This window comes from Anabrus simplex, chromosome 1 (genome assembly GCF_040414725.1).
Source record: "Anabrus simplex isolate iqAnaSimp1 chromosome 1, ASM4041472v1, whole genome shotgun sequence".
Taxonomy (NCBI): Eukaryota; Metazoa; Arthropoda; class Insecta; order Orthoptera; family Tettigoniidae; genus Anabrus; species Anabrus simplex.
The window spans coordinates 560,708,895-560,729,705 of NC_090265.1; the positions used below are offsets into that span (position 1 = coordinate 560,708,895).

The 20,811-nt window shown below is 38.1% G+C and overlaps 1 protein-coding gene across 1 annotated transcript in view; it reads left to right on the forward strand.

The window, feature by feature from the left end:
- LOC136869706 (prion-like-(Q/N-rich) domain-bearing protein 25) overlaps positions 1-17,614 on the forward strand; it is a 109,000-nt gene extending 91,386 nt beyond the window's left edge. Inside the window, exons 7-8 of the mRNA XM_067144869.2 lie at positions 1,901-2,047; positions 15,655-17,614. Coding sequence (XP_067000970.1) covers positions 1,901-2,047; positions 15,655-15,740 — 233 coding nt within the window. The 3' untranslated portion in view covers positions 15,741-17,614. The remainder of the gene's footprint in view (positions 1-1,900; positions 2,048-15,654) is intronic.
- The last annotated feature ends 3,197 nt before the right edge of the window (positions 17,615-20,811 follow it).

The following is a 20,811-nucleotide window of genomic DNA, read 5'->3' on the forward strand; positions in this document are numbered from 1 at the left end:
TTCAGCAATCCTAATTACTGAATGGAAATGCCATTTTATCAACAAACTAGCTGATGTACCCGTGCTTCGCTACGGGATTCTCAGAAAGACTGACTTCGTGGTTTTCCTAACCTGAAATCAACGTAGGTCATTACAAAAACGTAAGTATGAATGTAACGATTAAAAGCAATGCTATCATATAAAATACTCGATCAAATGGAAAGCCGCACGTTTTATCACTTTTAACGAACAGTGCTGCGGTTAGATTGCGGTGCCAATCTAATAGTCCAAAGTTCCAGAGCTGGGATGACCAGGCCGCAGATTGCCATGAACACTCATCTGCCATTATTCTGCTAAATATGCACACTGTTCATTCCAATCAGTGCCTCAGAGTAGGGATTGAATAGCCCGAATGCTATGATGATCCAGTGTGTTACGTACCAGTAGTATCAGAAAATTTATAAACCAGGGGAATGGCATGCTAAAGAAGAAAGTTATCTAACTCCCCAGCTACTTCCCATCAATATTCAGACAGGATGTTACACTCTGTACGACTGGGCGAGTTGACCGTGTGGTTAGCGATGCGCAGCTGTGAGCTTGCATCCGAGAGATAGTGGATTCGAACCCCATTGTCGGCAGCGCTGAAGATGGTATTCCGTGATTTCCCACTTTCACACCAGTCAAATGCTGGGCCTGTACCTTAATTAAGGCCTAAGGCACTCCTAGCCCTTTCCTATCCCATCGTCGCCATAAAACCTATCTATGTCGGTGCAACGTAAAACAAATAAAAAAAATACTCTGTACGCAGCAGTAATCCTATCTACCGGAGATCAGGGGCAACAGAAGACACAAAGCACATCACGACAAACAATGGTCAATGTAATGTTATTGTTGATCAATGTTAGGAGCTTTCTATATTGTAGGCCTTCACATTTAATTTTCTTTCGATTCTGTGATTTGTAAAATATTTTATACCATAAACTGTAGTTTCTTATTCTCCGACTTTAAATACCGATTTTCATTAAATACTGTTTACCCGTTTTCTCGTTACTCGGCGCTGATATGGACTTAGTAACAAAAATCCAAATTCATGAATATCTTTGTGATCATAGCCAGTACGGTAACAATGTATATGACATGAATAATAGGAAATTTAATACTATATAAGTTATGTAGCATTCATCGATTACACCTCTAATAAGAAATATTTGAGAATTACATTTTAGGCCTTCCCCTAAACTACCATTTCACTCAGCGTGAATAAAATAATTTACAGCCTAGACTATAGCGACTTATTTCCTGACTTTGTATACCGATTTTCATCAAGATAGGACTACTAATAACAACAATATTTGAGAATTAAATTTTAGGCCTTCCCTAAACTACCATTTCACTCAGCGTGAGTAAAATGATTTATAGCCTAGATTGTAGAGGCTCATCCCCCGGCTTTACATACCGATTTTCATTAGACCACTAATAACATAAATAGTTGAGAATTCAATTTTAGGCCTTCCCCTAAACTACCATTTCACTCAGCGTGAGTAAAATGATTTATAGCCTAGATTGTAGAGGCTCATCCCCCGACTTCACATACCGATTTTCATTAAATTCACTTCAACCGTTTTCTCGTGATGCGTGTACATACAGACAGACAGACAGACAGACAGACAGACAGAAATTACGGAAAAGTAAAAAGTGCATTTTCTTGTTACTATGGACATGACCGATACAGAAATACCATTATTTTCAAATTCTGAGCAATGTACAGACAAAACTCTTATTTTATATATATAGATACAGCCACTACGAATGCTGTAGTACAGAGCAGTTTCATTCAACCCACATCCTTCTCCAAAACGTAATCTTATATCACCGCATCCACTTCATATGCATTAATATATAACGTTTCTCTCATTGCTAGGAGTAGGTGAGCCATGCGAAGATGACAATGAGTGTATACCCACACCTGTATGGGATCCCACTACAAACCTTGCTTTGGCAAAGTGCATCATGGGGAGATGTACATGTGCTGTAGACACGATTGTGGATAGCAATGGATCATGCATCGGTAAGTAGGACTTCTGATCAAAATGACATTTCTGAAAGGGAGTGTGTGTGTGTGTGTGTGTGTGTGTGTGTGTGTGTGTGTGTGTGTGTGTGTGTGCGTGTGTGTGTAAAATATCAAGATTAGGGTTTTAAGTTCAGTTCAGTGACTTGTTCAAGGCTCGTCACTGCAGTCATAGAGTTCTATCGATAGCAGTTACTTTTAGCTCTGTATAACAACTGCAGGTCATGGGGTTACCTTTGTAATCCTCTTTCACCCTCTTTCCAACATATTTTCTTCAAAGATGTTAAAGATGTTGGAAAGGAAATATCTGTTTCTGTAAGTGTGCCGCAGTTTTTACCTTCCATGTTTTTATCTCATGAATCAGATGTCCTTTTTCACCAAGTTCCTTCAGAATTTAGTCATTACTTTCACCTTGTATGCAGCTTGCTCAGGTCAAACTGGGAAAAGCCTGTTGTAAAAATGTGGCAAACCCATGGGATACATCACATTGTATTTACAAGACATGTTTGTACGTACTGTACAGTACTGTTGTCTGGCTGGGATCACAACAAGAAAACAGCTTACATGTAACGTGTCCTTGCTTTTTTTTTGCTTTACGTCGCACCGACACAGATAGGTCTTATGGCGACGATGGTACAGGGAAGGGCTGGGCGTGGGAAGGAAGCGGCCGTGGCCTTAAGTAAGGTACAGCCCCAGCATTTGGCTGGTGTGAAAATGGGAAACCACGGAAAACCATCTTCAGGGCTGCCGAAAGTGGGGTTCGAACACGTGTCCTTGTGCCAACGATAATAGAGTAAGACCAGCACCCGCTCTCACCCACGAGAATCACAAATTTACTATTGATATTTCAAAAGTAATTGTTCAATGTATGAATTAAGAATTAATTACATGTCTGAATTTGTAATTGAACTTTTCTGTTAGTCTCAGAAATTACTGTAGTTCTAAAACAAAACAAAACTGGCGTCAGCATCGCCGTTAATAATGATCCCGCGGAAACGTAGCAAAGGGTTTCACAAGACCCTGATTAAAAGTTATTTTCGTAAAACTTCTGAGGCAAAAAACTTGTATTATCTCCTTTCTTTTTGGCTATTTCAATAAAGTGAAAACATACATAGCTGGGAAGTAAAAAAGTACAAAGATGCTTATGCTAAACAGAATGATGTTGAGAAACACCTCCAGGAAGAACGAAAACCCATAAATACCCCTTATGAGGCAAACGTAAAGCTTGTTTTGTAAGTGGTTATCAGTGTACAGCATGTTATAATGAAAGTGGACATTTCAGAGAAGGCATACCATCCCTGGTGACTGCACATTTTCACTGACCCCTGTGACGAAAGTGCATTATTGATTCTAAATTTTGCCAAATAATACACATTCACTATGAATAGTCCCATCGCTTTGAGGTAGGCAATGTGAACCAAGGTGCTGCAGTAATAACACACTCATCTTTTGTACCGTTTAATTTTAAAACACGAAATAAATCAGATTTGAACAGAAAAATCACTTGTTGCATTGAAAGTTTTTTTTTATAAAAAGTAAGAAAGAAAGAAAAATAACATAATTGACAATCAATTTACTGCAGCAAGGACGTGCACCATCGCACTTCTAGTTGCACAGATTTTTTTTTCATTTTTTTTTTTTTTTCATCTCTGAGTCTGACACTTCTGCTGGCAGATACATTTCAAGAATCCCTGGCCGCTTCCCGTTCATTGAGTTACCGCAACCGTTTTCTTTGCTGGAACTTTCTCTTCCACGCTTACCTTAAGAGGAAAAGTACTCAACTGCGACCTGAAGCAGAAAGTTCTTCTTGTTGCATATCGTGTCATTATTACCAAATTCTTTGAAAATAATTTTATAACCTTGCGTAACGCTGGATCAGTACCCCATCTCTCGTCCCGATTCGATAACAATTATCAGCCGTTGTCTGAACTGGTGGTGGTGATGATGATGATGATGATGATGATGATGATGATGATGATGATGATGCTTGTTGTTTTAAGGGGCCTAACATCGAAGGTCATCAGTGTTCTTCTTCGTTCAAAGTCGGGAATCGAAACTCTCACTGTATATCTCTTTTCCGTAAGCGGCAGAGAATGATCTGAGCACTGATTCATGTATCTATATCTCAAAACTTTAAAAGTATACAGATATAAAAATTTGTATTTAGAATCTCCTTTAAAAATAAAGAAACACGTATTTTTTGTTTTTGGAAAATCCCAACAGGAGGGGTGAAAAAGAGTGAAAGAGGGGTTGAATGCCTTTAATACGGATACTTATATCTCAGAAACTGAAGATATTACAGACCTGAAAAGTGGTATTTGGAATCTCCTTTAAAAATAAAGAAACACGTATTTTTTACTTTTGGAAAATACAATTAATGGGAGGGTAAAATGGGGGTGAATTTTTAAGATGAGTGTATCTATAAGCCTCAAAACTTTAAAAGATTACAGATGTAAAAATTGGTATTTAGAATATCTTTTAAAAATAAAGAAACATGTATTTTTTTGCTTTCGGAAAATCGTAATAAGAAGGGTGAAAAGGGGTGAAAAACGGGTGAATGCTTTTAATGAAGACACTTATATCTCAGAAACTGAAGATATTACAGACCTGAAAATGGGTATTTGGGATCTCTTTTAAAAATAAAGAAACTTTTTTTTGGAAAATCCAATCAATGGGGCGGTGAAAAGGGGGTGAATTTATAAAATGGGTGTATCTATATCTCAAAACTTTACGGATGTAAGAATTTGTATTTAGAATCTCCTTTAAAAATAAAGAAACGGGTATTTTTTGTTTTCGGAAAATCCCAATAGGAAGGGTGAAAAGGGTAAAAAAAGGGGTTCAATGCCTTTAATGAGGATACTTGTATCTCAGAAACTGAAGATATTACAGATCTGAAAATTGGTATTTGGGATCTCCTTTAATAATAAAGAAACACGTATTTTTTTGTTTTTGGAAAATCCAATTAATTTGAAGGTGAAAAGGGGGGTGAATTATTAAAATGAGTATCTATTTCCCAAAACTTTTAAAGTTTACAGATGTAAAACTTCGTATTTAGAATCCCCTTTAAAAATAAAGAAACATAATTTTTGGTTTTCGGAAAATCCCGATACGAGGGGTGAAAAAGGGGTTGAATGCCTTAAATGAGGATACTTATATCTCAGAAACAGAAGTTATTACTTACCCGAAAATTGGTATTTTGGGATCTCCTTTGAAAATAAAGAAACACGTATTTTTTCTTTTCGGAAAATCCCAATGGGAGGGATGAAAAAGGGTGAAAAAGCGGTTGAATGCCTTTAATGAAGACACTTATATCTCAGAAACTAAAGATATTACAGACCTGAAAATTGGTATTTGGGATCTCCTTTAAAAATAAAGAAACACGTATTTTTGTTTTTGGAAAAACCAATTAATGGTGGGGTGAAAAGGGGGTGAATTTTTAAAATGAGTATCTATATCTCAAAATTTTTAAAGTTTACAGATGTAAAAATTGGTATTTAGAATCCCCATTAAAAATAAAGAAACACATATTTTTTGTTTTCGGAAAATCCCAATAGGAGGGGTGAAAAGGGTGAAAAGGGGGTTGAATGCCTTAAATTAGGATACTTATATCTCAGAAACAGAAGATATTACAGACCTGAAAACTGGTATTTAAAAACTTCTTATAAAATAAAGAAACACGTATTTTTTTTTTTTTGGAAAATCCAATTAACGGAGGTTAAACAGGAGTGAGATATTGGGGTGAATTTTTAGAAAGACTATATCTACAGTATACTGTATCTCAGAAACGTAAAATTTTTCAGGTGTAAAAATTGGTATTTGGAATCTCCTGTAAAAGTAAAGAAACATAGGTGATTTGTTTTTGGAAACTCCAATTAAGGGGAACTAAAAAGGAGATGAAATTTTAAAAAGAGCATTTCTACAGTATATCTCAAATCTTAATATGTTACCGAAGTAAAAACAGTATTTTTTATCTCTATTAAAATAAAGAAACATGTATTTTTTGTTTTTTGAAAAACCACTTGTGTGGAGGGGTAAAAGTGACTGAAAATTGGGTTGAATTATTTTAATTAGGATACTGATATCTCAAAAGATGAAGGTGTTACAGACGTGAAATTTGGTATTTGGAATCTCCTTTAAAAATAAAGAAATACGTATATTTTGTTTTGGGAAATCCACCTAAGGGGAGGATTGAAAAATTATTTGAATTATTTTTACTATGATACTATTATTTCAAAAACGAAAGATTTTGCAGACGTGAACATTGTTATATGGAATCTGCTTTAAAATTAAAGAAACACGTATTCTTCGAAAATCCAATGAAATGGGGAGGGGGAGGTGAAAATTGAAAAATCAATTGAATTAATTGTATGAGGATACTTGCACCTAATCTATATAAATAAAATTGTAGGGGGTCCGCTGTCTGTAATTTCTTTTGTTTTGCCAATTTTTCACATATTTGACCGTTTTAGGTCAACTCAAGACCGAATCGGTGGTTTTTACGTTTCGTGTCTGTTTGTTTGTCTGTTTGTCTGTTTGTCTGTTTGTCTGTTCCACCATCACGTCGAAACGGCTGGATAGATCTCAACCAAACTTCATATTTAGAGTATACTGATCCCGGGGAAGGTTTCGATATTCATATCATTTTAAAATCTTTGAATAGACGGGGGGTTTATAGGAAAACCTGAATGTTTTTTCCACCATCACTTCGAAACGGCTGGATAGATCTCAACCAAACTTCATATTTAGAGTATACTCATCCCGGGGAAGGTTTCGATATGCATATTATTTTAAAATCTTTGAATAGACGGGGGTTTATAGGAAAACCATGTTCTCTTATACTATTGATTTTCTCTAAACTCAGTTTACCGTACGTGAAACGTCTCTTCATTATAAACAACTTTCGTTGTGTTCATAATTTACCTTACTCTTCACATGACGGAGAAATTTACAATTTTTCGCTGGTATCATGCTCTGCATTGAGTGACCGACAGACCGACAACGAATCTACAGGTTACCATGGCAACGTCTCTGACTGCATGCCAGCAGAGAAGTAACGTATTGCCATTTTCCTCATCATGCTTTTAAATTCGTGGTTGTTCCTTGGGTAGAAGGCAAGGGAGGCGTCAATCGGCCTATCTGCGGGATATTGGCGGAATATCGTTGGATGTTATAACCGCCCTCGAATAGATTAAGTAATAACACCATTAGTCATCTTCTTATTATTTGTTTACCTAAGAATCACTGGACCTAAATTTCTCCTCTGTTACCGCTTTATTATATCCATAACTCACACTAGCATAATTTATTGAGGGGCATTTGATTTTCCAATACATTCACTTGGCATTTACATATTTGTCGTTAATCGGCTGTCCTCAGTTATAATCCATTTTCTATTACTTTCAACTTTCTTAACTGTATTATTTCCTTCCTTAATTACGCCGTATGTACGCGAGTGCTACAAACTACTGGATGTATTTCCACCAAGACTCATATTTAGAATACACCTGTCCTTGATAGTTTTTAGGGCAAATATTGTTTCTAAATCCCTGAACTGACTGGGGGTTTATACGAAACCGAAACAGTGATTTTTTACTTCCACAAAATATACACAACCAAACTTAATGGAAATCTACCTACCTTGGTAGAAATTAATTTCTAAACCTTTTTCCTCATGTGCATCATTTCGATACGAGGATTAATAAGGGAGATATCATTAACGGACCGTTTTTCTGTACAAGTCCCATCGGACTTAACTCACGAGCGGGTGCGTGTAAAGCGTATTCCTTACAACTTGAAAACTACTGAAGACATTCGAACCAAAAATTATATTTAGCATCCACCTGTACAAAGGTAGGTTTTAAATGTGAATAACTTTTCATGTTCCGGAATGGACTGGCGGTTTATAGGGAACCGAAATGGTGATTTTACTCTTCCACAATATATACAGAACAAGACCAACCTGACTGGAAATCGACCAAACGTGATGGAATTCCACCTCTAAACCTATTTTTTTTTCATGTGCATTTTTTCGTCAGGAGGATTAATAAGGGAGATAATATGAATGGTCACTTTTGCAGGTTAAGTCCAGCGGACATAGCCCAAAAGGTGTTTTACATGGAGCAGATTCCTTATCTATATAAATCAAATCGTAACGACTGTGTGCCTCTACACTGACTATTTTGGCGAAATTTTCGTACAGCTTTCCGTTTAAGGGGTAATAATGACCATCTCCATAATTTTTGGTTTAGTTTCCTGAAAGTCCTAATTTTTACCCGCCTCGCCCAAAATCCAGATTTTGGCATAATCTGCCAGAAGAAAAAGAAGATAATTGAAATTTGACAAAATTATACGTTTTAGCCTGTAACGAACGGACAACATCCTAGATCATTAAATTTTTCACTTTTTATCCCCGAAGAATATCGAAATATGCAGGCAATTTTAATGATGGTGCAGACATTCGGAAATTCCTATCACATAACGGATTGCACAATCTCCGTTCAATTTGGAATGATGTACAACCTTGGTCTTATGACTTTTTGCCGTATCTGTATCCCTTTTACGTTTGATTTTTCTCTATTAATCGATGTTAAGTCAATTTGGAATTTTCGCATGCATAATTCATACTTTCAATTACTTATATGAAATACAGAATCATCAAACTCTTCACGAAAAATGGCCCACCCAGTAGGCATATATGAGCCAAATGCTATGTATGTAGCTGTCACATAATTATCCGAAAAGTAATGTAATGTGAGATAATCTTACAAAACCTTTACCCTGTTCCACGTTTCTAACTCAATCTGACACAAGAATAGATGACATACCATAGGACCAGCCATTTAGGCCACTAAATCCGGCGTGTCTTATGGTGTAATCCTTTGTCGATATGACGTACGTTTAGTAGCAGTTAATCTGTAAATGAAGGTCTTCAATATTGTAAACACGCATATACTTTCGTATGTCGATCTATATATATTCACTGATGTCGATTTGTAGCGATCGAGAAAGGGTGTGTCTGCTATTGTAATCAGTACTCCCCACACCGACTTTGACTGGCAGTAGGAAAGGGTTCCTTCTCCAACTCCTGTGTAACTGTCATTAGTAAGGAAGGCCTAACATTGTAATGAATAGTTCCCTTCTCGATTGACTTGCAGAAGGCAAGTGAGCATGCAGTTTTGTTTAAAACTCCCCTACCCGATTGTGTTTGGCAGTAGGCAAGGGTGCCCGCCATTATAAAGAAATGTCCTCATCTAAAATGTGACTGGCATTGGGCATAGTGGCCTGCTATTTTGATGGAAACTCACCAGGTTGGTGTGACTGGCAGTAAGCTGGCTGGCAGAAGGAAAATGGGCCTGGCATTATAATGATAACTGCACAACTCAATTTCGAGTGATAGTAGGGTAATTGCCTGCCATTATAATAGAAACTCCTCAACTGTAATCTGTCTGGAAGTAGGAAAGGGGGCTGCCATTTTAACGAAAACTCCCCAAATCGATTCTGTCCGCGTAGTAGGCAATGGGGCCTGAAATTATAATGTAAACTCCCCAACTCCATTGTGAATGGCAGTAGGCAAGTAAGCCTGCCGTTATATCACAAATCCGTAAAAAACACTTTACATTGGAAACAATGTACGGGGACCTCCCCATGCTCTTTCTCGGATAACGCTAAGAGACATGCAATTTTAAAACAATCTTATTTACTGCATGTACACTATTTACTTCGATATTCGAATACAATGTAGAATACCGTAGCGAAGCACGGGTACATTCGCTAGTAAAAAGTAAAGTTGATACAGACGTGAAAATCGGCATTTGGGTCTCCTTTAAAAACAAAGAAAAAAGCGTTTTTGCGGAGAAATCATCTTGGGGGGCGGGGGTGAATAGGAGTTGAATTCATTGTATGAGGAGACATTTATAAAAAACTGAAGATATTAGAGTCGTGATAATTGGTATTTAGAAGATACTTTACCATTAAAGGAAGTGAAAAAAGTGAATTCTTTCATGGGGATACTTACATCTCAGAACTGAAGGTAATAGACGTGAACATTGGTATTTGGAATCTCCTTTAAACATAAAGAAACGCACCTTCTTTTCTTTTTGGGAGGGGGTGGGGTTAAATCAACTTAACTCTTTTTTCACCCCACCGCCGTTGAGACAAATTGATTTTACTGTTCATAATGTACTTATTCTGATCATAAACTGATCATTTTAAATCTTTCCTGGGTTCGTTTTCAATAGCCATATTTTCCTTTGAAGAACATAAAGTTAGATTACAGTAGATTCTCCTGGCATATAAGAATTTTAGCACATCTGAAGTAAATGATAGGAATGACATTGACTGTGCAATTGTTCACCTCTATAATAAGGTCAATAATGCACGCATGGATATCATTCGTGTCGCCAGAAATCTCGCGCACTTGCCTTCGCGCGAGATGGTGATGGTCACATTGTCAGCAATGACGATGGCAGCAGATGCAATTTACCGCCAAGTAGCGGTCTTGCATCTTGCTGTGGGGTCCAGAACATCAATAATAATAATAATAATAATAATAATATGTTCTGGACCGTCGTCAAAATGTGCGGGACGCGCTGGAAACGGGTCCTGGCCGGGTAATGACTACGAATGCAGTCCAGCCGCGGTTTCAGTACCGCCAAGGCACCCAAGACGTCACCACACCGGATCTCTTCAAGGATTTGATCTATATTAAAAATGCTTATAGGCAAAGATGGCAAAGATTTAGGAGCCCAACTGACCGGGTGGAATACCTGGACCTAGCCCGGGAAGTACGAAATCGATTGCTGAAAAGAAAGATTGAAAAATGGGAGAAATTTTGCCGTAATCTCCCAGAAAAAGAGTCAGATCACGAATTTCGGCGGATTATATATTAAACGTTAAGCATTCAATTATAAATTTCAGTATAATACCGTAGCGAAGCACAGGTATCTTGCTAGTATATATATAACTTGCGTTCACTCATCTAAATCTGTCAAGTGGTGTTCGTTATCGTCTGGGACACATTTTCCTCTCTGTTCTCACCTCTGATCCGGTTGGTATGTTATCCTCTTGCACTTCAGTTTTGCTTTGATCATCATCTTGCAACGATTTAGTTTCATTCTCACAACTAACGCTCACATGACTAATTGTATTCTCAAGGTCGTAAATAGAGTGAAAGTTGGCCGATACTTCAGGGAATACAGTTGATGAAGCCAAACCATGTTTAGAAAGGCATCCGAACATCGCTTAGTAAAGGTAAATTTTTATTTAAAAATGTACAGCACTGTTCTTCATAGACGGACAAACCTTGGTTCGTGGGTCCATTGCGCGATGCACTTCGTGGAGAATGTTCCAGATCCAGTTCGAGACCGTCTGCTTGCAGAACGGTTGGACGTTGGACAAGACAGCTGGACACCTGATTGCCGAGGTACATGAACTTACGGCAGAGGTAATACACAGCCTCGGGCCGGATGCCACCTACGAGGAAATTGTGGGAGCGCTCGACGTCTCTGATGATGGCCCCGAGGATGGAAGCAGCGATGGTAACGGCACGGTTGGAGATAGCCCCACTAGGAGAAAGCGTGCTAATGAAGCCTGAACCGACGACCATCGATCAAGAATTCTACCTGAATATGACGCTCGTCCCGACAGAAAGCTGCGACTCTGAATTCGACACTATGGATCGGAGGATATCCAGCAGGGCTAAGCTTTGGATGTGTAGGCCAGTCGCGTGCGCCACGCCCGTGGATGACGATGCGCTGGCCCTGGAAGCAGGCGGAGGTGCGAAGGGAAAGTCATCGGAGCTTTCGCCGCCATACGAGGGCCTATGAACAGTCATCACCAGGATCGAGGGCCCAGGACGGACCTCTCATGAGACCATGAGAAGATGATGATTGTCCATCTCGATCATCTAGGGTCGTGTCGTGCAGCAGCTCGCGTCGAGCAAACTTAAAGGGTACGTTTATGCTGTAGCTTCGCTGCTGACCCACGGATACTCGCCCCAGGACCTCGCTGCTGGCTATAGCCAGGCTGCTCGCCATGGAGGTTTTACCCTGCAGCAGTCCTGCGCACACGCTGCTGGCAGTTCTCAGATATAGTCGAAAATTCAAAACAGCGGAATTGATAGTTAAGGCTGTTTGTATTTTGCATAATTTGATTATAGATATGGAGGGGCTGAACACCTAGACTACGAAGACGTACTTTCAAGAGCTACCCCGTCGAGGAAAACAACGCAGCTCCAGCTGAAGCTTTTCCTATTGGCTTTACGTCGCACTGACACAGATAGGTTTTATGGCGACGATGGGACAGGAAAGGGCTAGGACTGGGAAGGAAGCGGCCGTGGCCTGAATTAAGGTACAGCCCCACCATTTGCCTGGTGTGAAAATGGGAAACCACGGAAAACCATCTTCAGGGCTGCCGACAGTGGGGTTCGAACCCACTATCTCCCGAATACTGGCCCCACTTAAGCTAGTACAGCTATCGAGCTCGGTGCTGAAGCTTTTGAAGTGCGAAATAAATTCAGAGATTTTTTAACGAGTGAGTCGCAGTTCTGTTGGCGAGTGTATCTTACAATAATTTTGTGTACTGAATGTGTAGTAAAAAGTGTAAAATGCCTCGCCTGGATTTTTCATTGAATTTATACTGCGGGAGCTGATTGAAGAATTAAGTTATAAATGTTTGGTAAGTGAGAGAGCGCAAACTAGTGTGCTTGTGTGTCTGTGTAGTGTGTACGAATTAGTAACTAATAAACTGAAATCATGGAATTTAAACGCTACCAGTTATTATTTATTAACAACCCCCGCTACGTTACAACACATCCACTGAGCAGGGCCAGTGATGATTAGGGAGCGGATTTTTATGTGCTAAAAATGTGAAAAATATGTATTTTTTATGTGCTGAAAAACTTTAAAATATGTGATAAAAATTGAAATTATTTTCCTTTAAATATCACATAACTACTAGCGCTCAAGAAGTAAATAAGTATAATGTTTTGTATTAGAATATGGTGCTACGAAACGTGCTCCTTAAGGCAAAATGATGTCTGTGTATGGAAACGTGCTGGATGGTATATTAATTTTTATATTCCAGAGTAGATATGATGAATGGTTATTTTTTAAAGGTAATGATTTTTAAAAATGGCAAAAGCAACCTATCATCTTTGAAAAAATAGTACCAGTTCGTACTCACCCATCACACGCTAGAATATTAGTTGCTAGAAGTAGACTCAGAATTGCAGTGAACAACAAAGGTCATCTCCAAATTGTCCATCACAAATGCATGCCGATTATCTCTAAAGAACGCCTTATACTGCGAAAACGATCGCTCCACATCACAGGAAGTCAGACGAGCATAGTTAAAGAGAGGAATGTCTCCAACAATAACGCCATCAATTTCGCCAACATGAGCACCCTCTAATACATTAGAAATTTGGCACATTGTTTGAAATCCTCTGTTTTTCCTTAACAAATTTTGATACTTGACCTTTAACAGTCCCTGTACCTGCGAAGCCGGGAGTGAATCTAATTTATTTTCAACAGCGCGCACTTCCTTCACTGTTTCGGACAACAGGTTAGTGGATTTTTCAAGTATGTCTGTAGTTTTACACAAGAAGCTCAGATTGGCAGATATAAACGCCAAATCATTTTTCAAAGAGCTGTCTTTTAGTATCTCTTGAAGAATCTCAATTGACGACGCGTCGTTTTTATCTAGCACGTTCACAACGGATGCAAAACTTTCGAAATTGTCTGCGTAGTATACCACAGCGCTAAGCCAGGTAGCCTACCCCACCGCGTAACAATAGGCAGAGGAGGAAGCGCAAGATCCGTGTTTTTCTCTTTAAAAAGATCGATTCTTGAGGGTGCTTTTACGAAGACTTTTTTGCCATTAGACACTAATTTATCCACTTGATGATACTGAACCCGCACAGTTTCACATAACTTGTGTAGAGCATGAACAACGCAAGTTACGTGTATCATTTTCGGAAAGCTCACAGAAAGGCCTTCGGCTGCCTTTTTCATGTAAGCTGCACTGTCAGTAAGGAAAAGCAATACATGGTCGTATTTTATATCTTTTGGCCAAAGTAAGTGCATGGCTTCATTGAATAACCTAGCTACAGTGACGTAGTTTGCAGCAAGCATTTCTTTACACGCTAACAAATAAGAATGTTCGCAAGCAGTTTTGTCATTCTTCAACACACCAACTACAACATTTCCTACTTTTCTGCCGCTTGAATCAGTGGTTTCGTCAATGCTCACCCACAGTTTATCGCTATCACATACTGCCCGAATTCTCTGTAAGTTTCTTCGTAACATTTTGGGAGATAGTTTTTCCTTAATGTGGATTCGTCTGGAGGCTCAAAATTAATGCACTTTGTTAGGACATTTCTCAGTCTCGGATTATTTATTTTACCAAGAGGAATGTCGGCGCAAACAAATGCTCTGCACACATCTAAATAATACTGGGAATATTTAGATGGGCCTGCATTTGAAGTAGCTGGTTCAGCTATTAGTAATTGTCGCGAACGCACACGCGAAGCAGCCGCAGTATGCTTATTTCCAGACAAATGCTGGATTACTTGAGAACGTTGATCTGCACGTACTGTTTTACCACACGGTTGGCAAAATAATACTTTTCCATCGGTAGTGAAAATGCTTTTAAATTCCACTACATATTGTTGAAGACGCGACTCTGTACTCGACTTCTCTTTTGGCATTATTTTGCAGGTTACGACACACGCATTTACGTTGAATCACTGTTTCAATAAAAAGAATAGCAGCAGACACTGAAGGAAATATTTCTTATAAATCCATACAAGATCACACGACCACGGAAATGATATATGGACCCAAACAGCTAACCTTACTCTTAGGAGTGATGAAATTCCACTACCTAATGGTGGGGCAATATTCTTCCGAGTCTCCCATGTCGTAACGGAATTACGTCACCTTATCTCTCCGTGATTGCCTTTCGCTGATATCCTATAAACAAAACCCGAGAGGGGTTACTCATAAAGAGTTGGAATGACATCATGCAAGGAAACATCTTGTGCAGCAAATCAAATCGCTGTCTAAATGTAACGACGTAGCCAGTGACCAGCAAGTTTTAGAACTTATGGAGGGAAGTCCATAAATAGCCGAAACATTCAGATACATTATGTTAAATACACTGTTAAAAACAATACCGTAATCGTAAAATGAAAATACGAGCATTGTTTTATAACACAGAAGCATTTTAAATTTTATTGATCAACAAATATTGGCGATTTATGTGCTTATTATAGATTTTCTTAAAATATGTATTTACATAAAAAATTGTGAAAATATGTGTTTTTATGTGAAATAAGATTCAGTTTTTACACTTGGGGATGCACAATAGGAATAATGAACTTCGTAACTTGCGTTAAAACTTACGCAAAAAAATATGTAATTACATAAAAATCCGCTCCCTAGTGATGATACACTTCTTAGTAGATGTGTGTTATTCATTTTATGGTAACCTTTCACTGATCATTTTAATAACGGTACACATCATGAGCTATCCAATTTCACTGTAACATACATAATTTTAGTAAGGAATTTAAGGTCAATATTAATAATATTTTTATCTGTCCACAGAAAATGCCGCTGTTTATCTCCCTGCAAGTTCGCTAGCGTTCTTATCAGCAATAATCCTACCAACTGTATATGAAAAATTCTGCTGATATTAACCTCTTCAATCTGCTCAGAAAACCTTACTATGGGCAAACCCCAATTAGACAGTTTACAGAGTATCGATACTTGTCTACTGATCTACTGTTGCCTTCAACAGTCAAATTAGCAGTCAACACACCCATGAGTCACCGAAACTGATAAATACCAGCTTTTGTGAATTATATTGTTACTCTGAATCAAACATACAACTTGAGCGAAGTTCCAATACATATCTCTTCTTTTTTATTCACTTATTGAAATCTAAATTAAATGTCTTAAATGACAAGGGGAAAAGCAAGTGTTCTGTATTGGAACTGATATAAAGCTTCACCATTGCTACTACAACAAAACAAAGCTGTTAAAATTAAAAGCAAGAGTACCATATCAAAGGATGAGTATAATGGTGAATTCTTTACTTCACGAAAAATGCATACCACTAAAAACGTGGGTTTAGATCAGCAACAAAATGCAGTCTCTGTTCTGTGTCTGCTCAGTACATTACTGGAAATTGTTTCCATGGCACTGATTAACAGAAGACATGACACGACCTACCTAAAACGTACATAATTATTTCCGCCAAAATTGGCTATAGTCACCCTCCGTAACATACAACTTGCTCAGTCCTCCATGCTCGACTGTTTTTTTTTTTTGTGTGTATATTGTATTGGTTTTTGTCAGATTGCAAGTTCTTCAGAATAATTATTGCGGTTACTCTAATGAGCACACCAGGCCATATGTACAGATGAAAGTAAAAGTAATCGAATTACTTGTAACGATCACATTCTTAGTAATTTTTACTTGTAACTTACTTCGTGAAATATAATGTAATATTAGATTCTAGTAATTGATAAACATCGCACGGAAGCAGAAAAGTGAAAAAAAAAGTTATGATGAAGATAACTATTTCAGTTCTACTACAGCAGAATCAGTATCTTCACTAGTTGTGGATGAGGTATTTTCTTACTTTTCCAGAACTTTCAAAGACATTCCAACGATGGTCTTCAAATTGTTCCTTCAAGTGACCCTGTAGGGCGTGTTTTCAGTAAATGCAAAGATGAACACCCCCTCACTAAGACTTCGTGGATTAGCGATGAGAATTTAAAGAACCAATTAATTTATTTTCAAAGTAAATGGAAAATCATTTCAAACGCTAAACGTCATTAACTAAAATTAAAATGATGGAAAAATATTTCGAAAATTCCAAGGTATCATGTTCAGTCTCACTTGGAGATAATAGCCACTTAATGTCTCTATGATAAAATAAATCCAGACAAAGTGAAGTACTATATTCCTTTTCCCTGCAAGCTTCCGTATTATTCCAGCCCGAAGCGAAAAACCACAGTGATTTCCTTAAGACCAACATTCCGTACAGTAATTGTGATTTGACTGATTACTTGCTGAAAAAGTAACTTGCAATCGTAATTCAAATATTTCTCAAGTAACTGTAATCAAGCCCAGTTGCTTTTTCCTTGTACTCTTTCCATCGCTGGAAATAACAAATATGAATTTTGAGTCTGTTAAAAATTAGGTCTTAAGTGAGCCTTATCATTATAGAGATAATCCAGAACTGCTTTACGAAAGATTGCTATGACATTTTTATTCTAACATGGTCTGTTATTTAATGGAACTTTTAACAGTGACACAAATTAAACACTGAACTGTTTCCTACTTGTAAAATTAAATAATCACTTTCCCACCATGTGCAAAGGAAAAGTGTAAATAAAAAGTATAGTTGCAAATCACACATAATGGCATGTTCATTCCAGCTTGTGATGAAGGTCAAGGTCATCTAACTTATACATGTTGTAGAAAGATTTTTCAAATATTTCAATGTATTTCCAGCATAAATGTACTATTTATTTAAATAAATTATACTTTACGAGTCTGTGAATTGTATTCTACGAATGATGGATACTTAAGAGAAAGATTTACCTCTCCTCCAGCCTTCATGGAGGAGTTTTATGGACTACATTTTCCCCTCTCTTTTTTCCTCCCCAAAGAAATCCAATAACCCGGAGAACTTTCATGTCTTTCTTGGCAGATTTAACTTATATTTTTGATCATAAACTTCCTGTGTTACCTTTTCCAGCTCTAATATAATCTTCCCAAACACTGACACTTTCTTCAAGCGATTGACACTCAGGAGCCGTCATCGGCTATATTCGCTGTCATTCGGCTCATAATGTGCCGAAGACATCGAGTCGTCACAAGTCCCACCCGCCTCACACACCACTTTGCTTTCTTTCCTTTCTTACAAATAACAGTTTATGCATTTATGAAGATCCCGTGCGAAAAATGCTTTCTCTCAATCTGTAATCTATCTTGCGGCAATCTGGTGAAGTTTGTTAAAACGTGGCCCTGATTTTTTTTTTCTTTGAGAACTTTGGAGTGTAATTATTAATTAAGTTAACATAGTCCTCTACGGGGTTGGGCATGAAGTGAGATGAATCTTCGTAGCGAGTTTTTACGACCGGATGCCCGCCCTGACACCAACTTTATGGAGAATGAATGACCTGATATATTATAGTCAAAAGGGGGAGACCGAAAACAAGCCCTGGCATATAGTCTACTCCTGTGGTATTAACCCCACCACCAAAGTCGGTTTATGCGTACAGCTTCTTCCATCGAGTTCATTCCTAACTTAGCCTTTATCTCCTCATTCCGAGTACCCTCCTGCCATTGCTCCCACCTGGTTGTACCAGCAATCATTCTCGCTACTTTCATGTCTGTTACTTCTAACTTGTGAATAAGATATCCTGAGTCCACTCAGCTTTCGCTCCCGTAAAGCAAAGGTAGTCTGTAAACAGACCGATGTAAAGATAGTTTGGTCCGGGAGCTGACCTTCTTACAGAATACTGTTGATCGCAACTGCGAGCTCACTGCATTAGCTTTACTACACCTTGATTCAATCTCACTTACAATATTATCATCCTGGGAGAACACACAACCTAAATACTTGAAATTATCTACCTGTTCCAGGTTTGTATCACCAATCGGACATTCAATTCTGTTGAATTTCGTACCTACTGACATCAATTTAGCTTTCGAAGGGCTAATTTTCATGCCATACTCATTGCACCTATTTTCCAGTTCCAAGATATTAGACTGCAGGCTTTCGGCACAATTTGCCATTAAAACCAAGTCCTTAGCATAGGCCAGACTGCTTACTACATTTCCACCTAACTGAATCCCTCTCTGACCCTTTATACCGCTCAGCAGATGATCCATGCAAACTACGAACAGCAAAGGTGAAAGACTACAGCCTTGTCTAACCCCTGTAAGTACCTTGAACCAAGTACTCATTCTACCATCAATTCTCACTGCAGCCCATTGTCAACAAAACTGCCTTTGATTGATTTTAATAATCTATCTTTAATTCCATAGTCCCCCATTATGGCGAACATCTTTTCTCTCGGTACCCTGTCATATGCTTTCTCTAGATCTACGAAACATAAACACAAGTGTCTATTCCATTCGTAACATTTTTCAATTACCTGGCGCATACTGAAAATCTGATCCTGACAGCCCCTTTGAGGTCTGAAATCACACCAGTTTTCAACCAACTTCCTCTCAACCACTGATCGCAACCTCCCTTCCAAGATGTCAGTGAATACTTTGCCTGGTATACTAATCAATAAGATACATCGATAGTTGTTGCAATCCTTCCTGTTACCTTGCGTTTACATAGGTGCAGTTACTGCTTTTGTCCAATCTGAAGGTACCTTACCAACACTCCATGCTAATCTTACTACAGAACTGCCATTTCATCCCTGCCTTTCCACTATACTTCACCGTTTCAGGTCTAATTTCATCTATTCCTGCTGCTTTATGACAATGGAGTTCATTTACCATCCTTCCCACTTCCTCAAACGTAATTTCACCAACATAATTTTCCTCCTTCCTATAAGCTTGGTTGTTCGCGACACCACCAGGAAGATTTCCTTTTATGATGAGATTTTCAAAATATCCCCTCCACCTGTCCAGTGATTCCCTGGGATCTATTATGAGTTCACCTGAATTACCCAAAACATTGTTAGTTTCCTTTTTCCCTCCCTTTCTAAGATTCTGTATTACTGTCCAGAAAAGTTTCCCTGCTGCTTGACCTAGCCTTTCCAGGTTATCACCAAAATATTCCCACGACGTATTTTTGGATTCAACAACTATTTGTTTCGCTCTGTTTCTTTCATCTACGTACAATTCCCTGCCTGCATCGACCCTTATGTAGACCTAAGTAAAATTGCTGGTTCTACACAAATGTATTCTGTGTGTCACCGTGATTATTATTTTGACTAAGGGGCAAAACATTTGTCATTAAAAAATTAGAACAAATAAAATAAACGGCCACTGTCCATCCAAAATGGATGTTTTATTCGGCTCATCAAGAAAATTAGTAGCTAATTTCTGGAAAACACATATCGATCACCAATCAGAAGTTAGTCGTCTAAAACTGAAAATGTAGCAAGTAAAACGGCCATGAAAATTCCCTTTGATAAAATTGTTGATTATATTTGAATTTCTGCAGTCTGCTCAAATACAAATCGCACACATTTTCTCACTATGAAAGATCTGTTTAACAACGAACCACAATATAATTTAAAAGCAATTTAAGGGCATTAAAATGATTACACGAGTGTCCAAGTCCGGATTCGTGAGGTAGTGTAGTGCAGATGTAGTGCGTTTCTACAAGGCACAAAGTATTCCTTCTTCGAATCCTCAATTAAACACAAATGATTTCGCGTTGATTTTTATGAAAGAATCATATAAGAATAGTTAAGGAGTGTCTATTCAAAAAAGACTATTTCCATCCTAAGAAAGTTGTGGAAAAACGCAAGTAAATGTATAATAAAAGCCACATGGAACGTATCCATGATCGGGTATGGTGCTACTTTTAAGGATTACATCTTTCTGGTCTGGATTGCTCATGGCTTCGATTGTATTTAACTACTTCAATACATGTGGACGAAATACTAAAACAAAATTTGAGGTGGAAAGAGTACCTTTTGAACAATTATTCTCATTTGAAAAACATAATCATATTTCCCTTTGGGAAAAGCATCTTCTTCTTCTTCTTTCCTATCGTTT